Source organism: Dreissena polymorpha, chromosome 10 (assembly GCF_020536995.1).
Source record: "Dreissena polymorpha isolate Duluth1 chromosome 10, UMN_Dpol_1.0, whole genome shotgun sequence".
Taxonomy (NCBI): Eukaryota; Metazoa; Mollusca; class Bivalvia; order Myida; family Dreissenidae; genus Dreissena; species Dreissena polymorpha.
In genome coordinates, this window is record NC_068364.1 from 3,261,715 (window position 1) to 3,276,206 (window position 14,492).

At 33.1% G+C, this 14,492-nt stretch overlaps 1 protein-coding gene across 1 annotated transcript; it reads left to right on the top strand.

Moving 5' to 3' along the window:
* The first annotated feature begins 1,736 nt into the window (after positions 1-1,736).
* Positions 1,737-13,070, top strand: LOC127848840 (uncharacterized). The gene is made up of 5 exons (XM_052381497.1): positions 1,737-1,829; positions 9,375-9,672; positions 11,479-11,594; positions 11,964-12,020; positions 12,438-13,070. Exons 1-5 carry the CDS (start codon positions 1,778-1,780, stop codon positions 12,677-12,679), a joined length of 765 nt encoding a protein of 254 aa, XP_052237457.1. The 5' UTR covers positions 1,737-1,777; the 3' UTR covers positions 12,680-13,070.
* The last annotated feature ends 1,422 nt before the right edge of the window (positions 13,071-14,492 follow it).

Here is a 14,492-nt window from a genome sequence, read left to right on the forward strand (position 1 = left end):
AATTAGTTGGTCCTTTATTTAAGGCAAGTGACCGATTGCCCAAACAGTACAAAACAGCACAATACAGCACAATACAAACCAACATAAACACAAAATATGAATAAAGCTGGGGTCACCGCCTTGGAACGGTCAATGCAAAGCATTGGGGGTTTAAACCTGGTGATATAGCGCTCAACCTCACAATTGGCCCAGCAATATTCATAATACATTTAAGTGTAAATAAATTTTAACGTCATAGCATTGTAACTCAAATTAAACAATAATAAAAGGCAATTAAAACGGACTATTTAATTACTCAATTGCATTGAAGACACAAGAGTAACAGAGTTACAACTTTTTGACGAACGATCAAATAAAACTATTAACAATTGTCAACTACATTCCTTCTTTATAGAAAAAGATTTGAGAATATAGCGTCATGGAGTTAATATCTCAGATAATCATCGCGCAAATACAGGCAGAAGCAGCAATAATGGGTGTAAAAATTCCATATTACATAGCTTGGTTGTTTATGTGACTGCTAAAAAAATATATATTAAATAATTAAATCAAACAAGAAACGCCTTTTTTTTCTACTGTAAATATTAATATATTGGCCGATTATTTTAAACAAAATAGAAAAAGATACTGGTATAACCATTATCTATAATTTTGTGTTATAACCCCCAAATAACCATTATTTATGATGTTCAGTTATAACCCCCAAATAACCATTATCTATGATTTTGTGTTATAACCCCCAAATATTTCATAGTTCATTTTGTTTACATTGGTTTCCTTTTTTACTGGCATCCGGGTGCAGTTTTCATTAATGGAACAGAACTGTGTAGGTTTTAAAAAATCTGCTTCATCTTGTAAGCATAATTTCATATTTTTCTCAACTTCAAGGGGAGATGATTCTGAACTTATTCTTACGTTGCTCATTTACGATAGGGGGTGAGTACTCATTGATATGAAAACACTGTTTGAAAAAAAAAAGAATGAAAACTGTAAATTGAATAAAGAAGCTGCATTTCACAATACTTTGGAATTCAGTAAAAGATCATAATAGATTTATTGCTCCGATATTCATCATTTTCAATAGGGTTCGAGTAATACTGATATTAAAACACTTAACAAGTTTAGAAAGATTCAGACGAAAGTTGTGAAATCTTTTAAACAAGTGGAAATTGTTTATTTTGTCAAATTTAATAGAAAAAAAATTCTGGACTTATTGTCCCGATGTTTCTCACTTTTAATGAGGTAAAAATGCTCATTGATATGAAGACACTGTAAGTTTGGAAATAATCTGATGAAAAATGTTGACATAATCACCTAACGAAGCAGTTTTTCACTTTTATTTTTATATTCAAAGAAACATAATTCTGGACTTATGGTCCGATAATGCTCATATAGAGAGCGATTTATAATCTCGTTAAGATAATCAAGCGCATTCGTTTACAATGGCTTTGCTTGACATCGCGGAGGCGACAATAAACATGTCAATTGTTACTGCACTAGTCAATCAGAAGTCCATTGATGTATCTCTAATGGAAACAGGCGTGTTGTATCACGTATGTTACAGGTCTGCTATGAGGCATCCCTTCCTAGATGCTTTGATGGGCATGCTTTGCGCAAGTTCTGTTGTTGACGTTACATATGTGGGCATAGCGCAATGCCTGATGTTTGTTTGTCTATTGCTATAGGAACCAGAAATATATAAATTGACATGATGTTCTACCAACGCTCATTCTGCTACTGGACTTACTCGTAATAGCTGGAATAAAAAAGGATCAACATGGATAAAGTACTTGGATTACTGTGCGCGCTTCTGTTTGTTGGATATATCGGTAGGGAAACGGGTTTTTTTCTCAGACAGAATTATATGTGATCCGTGCAAAGTATTAATTAATAATTAAAATTGGAATTATTTACACATGCTGATTGGCGTTTTCAAAGGGATATGGTGAATATAAGTGTACTTATATACCTATGAGAAAAATTATTAAGGGTTCACGATAGTAACGTTGAAATGTTCTGTGCCAATATAATTAAATAGAAAGAGAAGTCACTGATTCAATTTAAACAATTTATCAAATGATTATCCAGTTACAATTCTTCTATAATATCATTTAATTAAATTTCATATGAACTGTTTATTTGTATAAAATATATCCACGTTTGTTTATAAACAACTATTGCTGCAATTTCTCAGGCTAAATTGTATGATTATTATTTTGAAATAATTAAGTTTAATCACCAAAGTAATTACAAAAGTTTTTACAACCGTAATGGTGGATACACTTACAAATTTTAATGTAAGTTAATAATACATTGAAATGTAGTTTGAGAACGGCCAGCGAAATTGTGTGTGAAGGATAAAAATAATTTTGCCCTACCTGCTTAATCTTATTAAAGTAATTACGAACTCTAAACTAGCAGAAAAGAAAATTAACAAAGACAGACCTTTTATTTAGGGGTTGGCATTTACACAATTTACCGTCAATGTGAGGTCAATATAATGAACTACAAGGGCTAATTGGATTTAGGTACCGGGCACGCCCTATTGGTCGGTATATTGTGCAAAGAATTGCATATAATGATTGCCATAGAGAAATAGTGCAATATTTCATCGTTCTCATGATAAAGAACGCATTTCATAAACCTATACATTAAAACGCACTTGTTTTGCATCCTTTTTGCGGAAAATTTTAACAAATTCTTCTTTGAAGTAAACAGCTATTTTGAAAGCTACTTTTATGCAAAGATTAAACTAGTAGCGCTATTGGGAACTATTGTGGTGAGAATATATAAAAATTACCACCATGTAACGTGCTTTGAGAAACGCTTGCCAAGACGTAGTTTAATATAATTCATAGGTGGAATATGACTTACTGTTCTTGTACTTGAATTAATGTTAAACAATACGATATGTATTTATCTGTAGCCAGTGTTGGCGTTAATATTTAGTTGTAATCGATGAGAAAAACCAATAATATTAAGTATTTTCAGTTAAAGAATATTTGCCATTTAATACTTTTTTATCAGAGGTTTTTTTTAAAGAATTTTGCCGAACCAAGTACCATGCCGATACATCTAACAGTGTTGTTTTTTGATGCATTTAGAGAGAACGTTATATATCTGTCTAGCACGTTCTCGTCTTGCATAAATTGGTATAAACTGTAATAATAACTCCGACCGCATTTTGTTAATTACATGAATACTTTTTATGATCGTTATCTAACACTCAGTGTATTGACAGCTTAAATGTTCCCATTCCTGTATTGTCTAACTTAAAAAAAAAATGTAGAAATATACATTTGAACGATTAAGAAACTGTTGCTTTTTTAAAATAGTTTTGATAACTCATTTTATTCCCATTATAACTATTTGAAAATACATTTGTTTAAACTGTTTATTTAGTGCCAATGTACATGTTTGACATAATTTGTGTGTAGGCTGAGTTCTGTAATAAACAGAGAATATTAGGTAAGTGTCTTTTTGTCGGATAAATTCAAGAACTGAAAGACACCAACCTAATATTCTATTGATCCTATAGTACATATTTGAACGGTATTATTTTTTGCTAATACATTTAAAATAGTAGTCTTAAATTGTTAAAAACAATAGCCAAAAAAGATTAAATTGACTGTGTATAAAATTGCGTAGTACTAGCTATAATAAATAGTTGACATGAAGTTTTTTAAGACATTTGGATTAAATTGACTTTCAATCTATACCTTTATTTTTTATTAATCTTAACGCTTGATTGCGTTTTTTAGTAAAGTATAAGATCGTTATGATATCATTGATGTTCTAAATATATAATGGGTCAATTCAATTTCACCTTACTTTTTATATTAGTTGTGTTCATTTGAATACACCAACGATGGAACACTGGGGACAGCAAAGGCATTTTATATTAATATTAAATACATAATTTAAATTAAAGTTGCAGAACAGTGGTTAAAAAATACTCCTTATATAGCTTAAAAAACTCACACGAGGTTCAATGGAATCCGTTTTAACAAAAACAGAAACTATTAAGCACTGTTTAAATTGTTTGTTTTTTTGGAGACGAAACTTAATTTAAAATTATACGATGGAAGTTAAGCGTATGCATCAACAGTTTTTATAATCAGAATCTTGGAAGGAGAAAACCTAAAGCTGAAGGTCTAACATAAAACTTGAGAATGTCCTTTATATGCCTGGTTTTATTGATGCCTACAATTTCTTACCCGTTCAAAAAAAAGATTCAATTAAATAAAAATAACGAAACTTGATTTCTTTGATCTAATAAATGTCTCTGTAAATTCAATACACCGTCTTAAAACATCCGTTTCCATTGTACTAAATATCGACATCAATTACAAACGCGTTTGCAGCTTTGAGGCGCCATTGACCTAATAGAGTTCTCTTCTTTTTAAAGGAATTGGCATTCGATTTATGCGCGAGTCCGTTTTCACGAATCTTCTTAGATGCACAATACAGCTCATAAACATGTCTATAAATATTACAACATTGGTCTAGAGCCTAAAACAATTTCTCTTTGGAGTTTTGTAAATGTGCAAGGTCTACAGGTAATAAATATTATGATATGTATGTGATTATAAGTTAAACGTTTTAAGTGAATATATTGGATCTTGCACGAGTTGTCATATCATACCATATTTTATTAACTAAACGAGTTCAGGAATTTTGTTAGTAAGCGAGCCTTTGGCGAGCTTACTAACGAATTTCCTGGACGAGTTTAATAAAATATGGTAGGAAATGACAACGAGTGTCAGATCTTTTTTATCACATACTTTTAAATGAGCAAATTAAATAAATATTTACGCAAACATATAATGATAAATCCCGAATGTTGTCTACATTTCGTGACGTCATTTGACGTTGCAACCTCATTTCAGCAAAATAACAAAATGCGATTGGTCAATCGAACGAAAATAAGCCAATGAAAACGCTTAAAAAGCATATTACACATGTGTAAGATAAAACTATTCGGAATGGTTATATTACATGGGAAACGTGGTATGGCATGTATATAAATATATATATATATATATATAACCATAGTACATGACCGTTTAAGGGATAATACTAGATGATCATCCGATATAGTTGTAGTTCTAATTAAATAACAAAACAAAGTTACGTTCGTTCAATGAATTTACAGTCCAATCAAATTACTAAAAGGATTGTTTACCACAGAATAATAACATGTGGTCTCGTCCAGGCTTTCCAACAGTGTTGAGATTCGAACAACACAAATTGCGATTTACTTAAGAATGAATAAACAAAGTAAATGCATCTCTCCTCCAAGACCATGTACACATTTTACTTCATCGTCGGGTATCTCAGGGAGACAACATTGTCAGATTAAATAGGTTGCTTAGTTTTATAAGTTGAATATTTTTAATTTATATAACTTAAAGTTAATAAATATAAATCTTGAACGATAATAACTACACGTACCTATATTGTTTGTATGTTCAATTATTCACTGCATCGCTAGAAATATTGATAGCAAGATACAAAAAAAGGAAAATAGAAATGGAGTAGAAACAAACTGTACAAAGAAAACATATTCAGATTACTGAGGTAGAACGCTATTATCACCGACTGTGACTGTGAAGATTCCATTGATGCCGTGGTTCGCTTATTGTGTTATCGCTGGTTATTTAGAGGCACTGGTTTGCAAGTAGAATAACACGTGTTTAATTAATTATTTACAAGTCTTGCGTTATAATTAAACGTTCGATGTATCAAAAATTATTCTTGCATAATAGACCCATCGAGTTTTATGGAGAATTAATAATACATCTAGACGCATACTTGTCAGATGTTGTTTGCAACAAACAGATTTATATTTATGTCACAGGGTGAGACAATTGTGAGGTTAGTCAGGGATTCGAACGCGGGACACCTCGCTGTCAGGGCGAGTGCTCTTCCGACTCAGCTAATCAGGCCGCCACACAACGTCTCCCCTAATGTGACCAAGTTCAGACCGTAATATACACCCCCACTCGAATATGAATTCGTCCTCGAATATAAGGATTCGGGTTGTTATATAATTAACCATGGGTCTCCGTAAGAGTATACCAAGGTTACGTCACGGCTCAACGTTTGGCGCCAAATGTCACAGGGTGAGAAAATTGTAAGCCCAGTCCGGGACTCGAACGCGGGACTCTCGCTGTCAGGACGAGTCCTCTCCCGAGCTTACCGGGCCGCCACACAACCTTTCCCCTATTGTGACCAAGTTCAGACCGGGACATTTATTTAGATGGCAAATAACGTCTTACATTAAATCCAGTAAAACTATAATGCTTTAACCATTACCATTCAGTTTCTCCTGTTAAAAGTTCGCTAACACTAGACAAGAATCCTAAATGACATCTTTCAACTAGATCGGTAAATCAAACGTTTTATGAAGACTTTCATAAAAATTGATGCATATCTGATATTAAATAGGTGCTTTGTCCCTTGCCAAGTTATGTAGTGCGTTTTTTCAAATAAACTGTTTTCTGTTTTCGTTTCTTCTGGGAACCACGTCGATTGTATTTTTTTTTAATTTAAACAAATAACAGCAGGTAAGTGTTCTTAATTTAAATTTGTAATGAGATTACATCAATGTTTAGTGTGATAATCGGCATTCTAGTTTAACCCGTTTTTAAGCAGCTTGATATCCTTTACACTTAGCAATGTGTATGGTAGTAGCATAAAAGTTTGTGAGTTTGTTGGAAAAACGTTTTCCATCGTTGATTCAATGGCTTCTTCATTCATTAAAAAGGCAAACTCTAGGTTTAAGTTTTATATAAGAAACGTGAAGATCTCACTCAACATACTAAGAAACTTTTGGTTATGTCACTTATTCAATGTCATTTTGACTATGCCTGCTCCTTTTGGTACTATGGTTTGAATAAATCATGGATGAACAAGTTAAAGGTAACTCAAAATAAGTTGGTAAGGTTTGTTTTGAATCTAGACCCACGGTCACACATTGGTCCTGAGCAATTTAAACTATTAAATTGGCTCCTTGTATCCAAACGTGTCGATCAAAATATTCTGAATCAATAATTTAAAATTGTTGCTGGTACAGCTCCGAATTATATGGGTGAGCATTTCATTCCGGTAAAGGAAACACATGGTCACAATACAAGGTTCCGTGAAAAAGGTTCTTTCACAATTCCGAAGGTCAAATCCTTTGCGTTAGTGGGTTGTAAACTATGGAATGGGTTACCTCCTTCTATTACTAGTATATCTGAGTCCCATAGGTTTAAGGTTGCCGTCAAAAACCACTTTTTAAGTCAGATTTTATAATATTCTTTTACTAAGTAATCGGTATCATGCGTATTTTTTTTAAATACATTCCGCTTCTTAATTACAGTTCACTAGTCAGTTTTTGATGTTAATGTTGTAATTATCTGTGATATTTTTTTATGTCCCCCACTATAGTAGTGGGGGACATATTGTTTTTGCCCTGTCTGTTGGTCTGTTGGTCTGTTGGTCTGTCTGTTGGTCTGTCTGTTTGCGCCAACTTTAACATTTTGCAATAACTTTTGCTATATCTAAGATAGCAACTTCATATTTGGCATACATGTGTCTCTCATGAAGCTGCACATTTTGAGTGGTGAAAGGTCAAGGTCAAGGTCATCCTTCAAGGTCAGAGGTCAAATATATGTGGCCAAAATCGCTCATTTTATGAATACTTTTGCAATATTGAAGAAAGCAACCTGATATTTGGCATGCATGTGTATCTCATGGAGCTGCACATTTTGAGTGGTGAAAGGTCAAGGTCAAGGTCATCCTTCAAGGTCAGAGGTCCAATATATGTGGCCCAAATCGCTTATTTTATAAATACTTTTGCAATATTGAAGATAGCAACTTGATATTTGGCATGCATGTGCATCTCGTGGAGCTGCACATTTTGAGTGGTGAAAGGTCAAGGTCATCCTTCAAGGTCAGAGGTCAAATATATAAGGCCTAAAGCGCTTATTTTATGAATACTTTTGCAATATTGAAGATAGCAACTTGATATTTGGCATGCATGTGTATCTCATGGAGCTGCACATTTTGAGTGGTGAAAGGTCAAGGTCATCCTTCACAAGGTCAAGGTCATCCTACAAGGTCAAACATCATATAGGGGGACATTGTGTTTCACAAACACATCTTGTTGTTTGCTATAACTATTTTAATAACTTAAGTCATTGATTATCCTCTTGTAGTATGTGCTCATTGTTAACTGTGATATTCCTACAATAATGTCCACCAAGTCAAGTATAATGAATGCTCAGTTTGAAATATGTGATATATTATTAAGCAACAATTCATGTCTCTCTATGTCATGCCACCATCAACAAGGACCACAATGGAAATAAGAGATCAATCTCTTTTTTGTGCTTTCCATGGTACTGTGTTGTGTGACATGGTTAATTCTCATGTTGGTATTTTTATATTTATTTTATGAATGCAACATGTTTGTTAATTGTGTTTGCACAATGATACTGAAATAAATCTATCTATCTATCTACCGTTCGTAAGCAATATAATTCAAGACTCGATATGCAATACACGATCTAAATGCCTAGTGATCCCCACGCCCCTGAGTTGTGTGTCCTTGTAGTTAGAGTTGTGTGTCCTTGTAGTTAGACATCTTTATGTCGGGAGCATACAAGTGTGTGAAGTGAACTAACAGTGGTCCACATGCCCTTGAACTGAGCCATGCCTGCTCTTCCTGTGTCAATCAAAGCGATGTGCGGGTGATTTAAGTCGGTTTAGTTTTGGTACAGAGTTCTAGTGTGTTTTTTTAATGATCGTTTTTATGATTAAACTGCAACAGCCCATTGGAATCAATAACATAATTACGAGGTGATACCTCGTTATCGAAATTGACTCTGAACGATATAGATTATAATGATATTATTCCTTTAATTACGAAATACGAAACAGGTTTCTGTCAAATAAACGTCATTTAGAACAATTTTAGATGATTAAAATATTTCATACGGACAGAGAATTATTTAATTGTTCAATAAGTAATGGTCTTTATTTGGCGTTCACGTTCTCTTCATATTTTGTTGGCAGATTTACTTAATAACTATGGTTATTAAATTACTTAGTTTATTGGTAAAATCATCGTTTTCCATTGTGGTTTTTAATATTACATATGACCGTAGGTACCACGAACCTAATACATCAATGGTATTATAAAACAAAAATTAGAAGGTCGCTTTCCAAGCATCCATATCATCATTATTTATACAAGAATCCTCATCTGCAAGAAACTTCGTCAAACCCCGCTCGCACTTACCATATACGTCTCAGTCATGGCTGTTTTTATAACTAATTTGACAATGTTGATCGTAAGTAATTATTACGTTAAATTTATTACACAGAGGCAGCCATTACTGCATGGACGGGCAAAGCGTTTGGTGGGCCAATTACAGTTACGGGAGATGCGCCTGATGGAGCAGGAACCATAATGCCAACATTGTCAACATCTACAGCTGTGGGGGCAACCCTGTTTACTCTGACAGCCACTGCTGGCACTGCGATTGCAAGTTATACATTCCATACGACAGATGGAAACCCTGGAACGCACGGAGCAATAGCTATGAGCGGAACGAGTGGTGTTGTAACACTTGCTAAGGCGATTGAATACCCCACTGTAAAGCAACTGATCTTCAAAGTCGTGTAAGCATACATTAAATATATCGACTCTATCTTTTGCAGTGATGCACAATATTTAGATGTATCAGTTGCTAAAAGTTAAAATATTGTGAAAAGTCCAATGAGATCATTTCTAATAGTAAATACACAATAATCAATGAGACGGAATTTTTTTTATTTAATTATTAAAATATGTTTATACTGAATATCGAATAAAGAACAAATTAAAACTAATAAAGACTCGACCGTCATTCTCGTAATTAATTCAATCCAAAACACAAAGAGCATGAAATGTTTTTTCTTATTCTTCATAATTGGTTATTCGGCGTTTACAATGAACCTGACAGACAATGTCTAGCGATTACACTTTTAATCGACATCATGGTCTAAACTTTCTTTTTTACATACCGATAATATAATTAAGATTAATTATAATTAACGCAAGAAAGTTGTCTTCGAGGCTCAAAACAGCATTATTTAAAAAGAAACTTGAATTGACTCAAAATAAATCCAATATAATACAATATTCCACCAAGTTTTAAATTATAGTTTATAACCAATTAATCAAGGGCATGTGTAAACGTTCATGAAAGAGTATTCAATGGGATTATGATCGAAGTTTTTTTTGTGTCATATTTTATACAATTCGTCAGTTCGACATTAAAATCCGTTAAATATAGAGAAAAACCTTAATGCACACGTACAAATGTAACGTATCATTTTCAGAAAACGCTTTCTTAGCATATTGTCCACAGTTTTTCATTCAAAGACGCAAACGCATCTCAATTAATTAATAAATATTGCTAACATGTGCGTTGATCGCTTGTCTATGGTAAGTAGCATGTTATCACAACACGAATGTACATGCTTGTAAAAGATCAGGGGGGGTGTTCGCATCCTAAACGGCCTTGTCAGTATTCCTTGATCAAGCCAGTCCCCGTAACAGATTGGGGCCCCAATCAACAGAACATTTTTCTGTTCAGCCGAAATGTTTCTTACTGAACAAAGTACTATGCATATATGTGAAAATATTCGACGTAAAAATCCCTGCACAGTGTACATTGGATAGGAAACTTTCCAGCATTAGGTAAAAGATTCAATGTAATTATACTAACGAAAATCGCTACAGTTTAAATATGTTTCCTTTATGAATGCTTCCGTAAAATATCCCATCAAGAAATGTGTATATGTCCTGCTTGTCAAGGAGTGTAAACTTTTTACTTGATTTTGAAACTTCAAGATCGAAGAACAATAAACTTCAGAAACATTACAATACGATGAATTCTTGAAACCAAACACTGAATCTTTATTTAAGAAATCTGGCTAATCTCTTGCACATGAAAGGACAATAATAAAACGAAGCCTTACACATAAAAAGTATAAAAGCTAGCTACGACCATCGCATTTGAACGGTGAATTTAGACCAATAGGGGTTTTAGGCGTTTAAATGCATCACATCTCACCAAACGTCTTGGAGATTAGACAATTAAAATATAATTTATTTAACAACGCAATGTAATCACCTTTAAAAGAACGCGTTGAATACAACTAAACTGGATCACACATTATTTATGTATTCACGCCTTAAGAAGAACCACATTGAGTATTTCTTGTCTGAAACTAGTTAACGTCTCATTGCATAATGATAATTACAGGTATTCATAATAATGATTGATATTTCTTATGGAAAACTATTGAAATAGTGTTCACTGGTTTAAAGAACGTCCCCAACCGGGATCCAGTTATGTACGTTCGTTATTAGTAAATATTACAACGTGTATCAGCAGCATACGTACAAAAATAAACATCTCGTTGTTGCGTGCATTTTAGGGCTAACGACAGCACTCAGGGTACCGCACTCACAGGCACGTTCACCATGACTGTCAACTTCGGTCCATCCACCGATAATGTCTACTCATTTTGTGTTGCCGATCCGACAGCGTCAGGTAACGAATAAGCATTGGTTCTTCTACTGTGTGGGTGTCCAGATATGTGTACTAAGTGTTCTTCATATTATACGTGCTACTAGATATTAACATTGACCAATACTTGTTTTCTATGTCAAAGCAGAAAAAGATGCGCATTTAAAAAAAAATCATTATTTATGATTATTAATTTCCACGTTTTGGATGAGAACAATTTATATTCTAGTAAGTCTTTATTGTATCGCATTATTTTTTACATTTATAGAAAATACCAAAATGTGCATTTATGATTTCGTGATGACGCTAATGCTTCTTTTGAGTCCATTGTCCGTAAATAAAAGAAGTTTATAATAAACACTTTATGCGTTAATCTACACGAATTATTTCCAGGAACTGTTATTGGAAAACCAACTTCATCCGTATCCACTGGTGTGTGGACTATAACAAGTAAGTGTTTCAAGTTTTAGCAACTGTTATCGGCATTTTGAGAGTCGGACTCATGATAAGTTAAGACTTTCTAGTAAAGTATACAGACAAATATTAGCACAAAGCCATCTTTGTTTATACTTAACCTGTAACAGATATACATATATACACATAAAGCATTTATACAATGATAACAAACTATAGGACAGTCAATACAATTATGTTTTTAAATGGGCGAAAAAGCTAGGTTCGAAAAGGCCAAACAAAAGTAAAAAAGAACATGTTATGAAATGTATACATTTGTTATGAGTTTGCATACATTAAATGAGTATAAAAATGTCTTGAAATATACGTATAAAATTGATACATTTTATACGATCAATAAAATAGATGATTTCATACTGAATCCAATGATGATTATATAAATATTTTCAATAGCTGGGACAGACGCCGCAAAATTTACGATTGCGGACGGTTCAATTAAGACTGCAGCAAAACTTGAATCATCTGACAAAGTCTTCTATATGGCAACCCTAACGCTGACGGACGGTACCGTGAGCACAACCCCCTGGCCCCTGTACGTGCTCGTCGACAACAGTTGCCTGAGCAGCGAAGGCGTCCAGGTCATAGCCTGTGTAGTCACAATCGTTATGACAGTCTTTGCGTACATTGTAATGTAAACATCAAGTGGAAATAACATCTTTCTTCACCATCCATGAAAGATGTAATTGATTTACCGATTTCTTCGCTGATTCTTCCCAAACAACAACATGACTTTCAACCAAAAGTTACTGATTATTGAGGCTAACTTAAAATTGTTTAATAGCTGAATCTCATCTTTCGATTTCTTCATCAGTAAACATTCTCTCGATAATTAAATCCGTTTAGCATACGTATACATGTAAATCAGTGATATTTATACATTATTGTGTACTGTTATTAATAGTTTTCACCATGATTTTTCATGTGAAACATTTACTGTTTCAGTGGAAATGAATTTACGGAAACTAACGTGATTAATGTGTGATCTCTTTGTTGTATTGTGTATATGTATGTGTTTGACCTATAAAAACTGTCTTTAAATAAAATAGTTCGTGTTTTATGCTCTCGAATTGTTTGGCAGTCAATTAATTGAGTACCCAAAAAGTTGTTCAAATTAACAAAAATTACATTGATTTTGCACAACCATACCATATCATTGTATTTTTTATTTTATGGGAAAAACAAATACACTTAATTGCGACTACAGCTTGCAAGAGTCAAGAAAAATTGTTAAGTTTCAAAGCGTTTTTTTCTAAATGAGATTTTTGTTACTGCGTTCTTGTTCGGTTAATAAAGTAAATAAATGGAAGCAATTCAATTGAACAATATACACTTTTGAGCCAAAAAAAACGATACATAGGTTACCTGCTAAATTGCACTGCTATTGTGTACTTAAACAATTGTCTTTTTCATATGACATATAGGGACCATCAATGTTATAATATGCAAAGCATTACCTTCTTAAACCTTTATCTAATGATTTCATTGTAAACCAGGGAAGATACAAATGACATCGAAATGTTTGACTGAACACCTATCTCATTACACTTGTGTGTTTAAATGTTTGTTAAAAAAAAGGATCAGATGTAAAGCACTCTTCGCAAATTTTACAGCTCAGAAGAGTCAAGAGTCTGAAAATATTAGTAATTTTGTTGCAAATGAAAAATAATATGGATAATTTTCTTAGTTAAATTCAGTTTCAGTTAACAACGATGTTAGCGAAATTTTAAGATTAAACAAAACCTGACCATATGTCTTGTCATATTTAATTGGAAATAATATTTTGTTGCTGAACAAAAGAAACCATTATTATAAAAAAATCATATATTTTGTCATTCGACTTTGATCTTTGTTCATGTTTTGCTGGGCTAGGAAACATCCTCCAGTGACCTAATTCCGATCACATAATAAAACATTTAACAGAATCTTTGATCGATATATATAATATAATATATTATGATCTTTAAAGACTTTTTATTTTCCGCAAAATCAATGGCAATTTTGATTATTTGCTAACTGTGTAGCCATGCAAGAGACGATAAAACCATGTACACTGTAATGTCGTAAACAATTTGCATGGCTGACCTTATATCGTTGCAATGACATCAAATGGAGAGTACTTTATTGCAATTGAAAATATAAAAATGCTGCGTAAACACTTGTGCAGTCGTTTGCTTCACTTTGCAATTTATTTGGAGATTTCTTGAAGGGGATCAAAATAATGTTAAAATGTATTGAATATGGATACATTTTGATATTTTTTTCATCATCATGTTGAATGTTAAGTCGAATTTCTCCACTAATACGATTTTTTTTAAGAAACCCTTGCGGATATGTAACTCGGGGACATTGGTTAATATCATTTTCGGTGCAAACACTTTTTCACTGGCATACCTTTAAAGAAATTTGTAAATAAAGTGCTAAATAGGGGACAAATCCCTGCATCGTCGA

Excerpts from the sequence above, each read along its gene's own strand:
- LOC127848840 (XM_052381497.1), top strand. The coding sequence starts at position 1,778 with ATGGATAAAGTACTTGGATTACTGTGCGCGCTTCTGTTTGTTGGATAT. Across the intron at positions 9,673-11,478 it reads CAACTGATCTTCAAAGTCGT|GGCTAACGACAGCACTCAGG; the intron begins GTAAGCATACAT and ends CGTGCATTTTAG. Across the intron at positions 12,021-12,437 it reads TGGTGTGTGGACTATAACAA|CTGGGACAGACGCCGCAAAA; the intron begins GTAAGTGTTTCA and ends TATTTTCAATAG.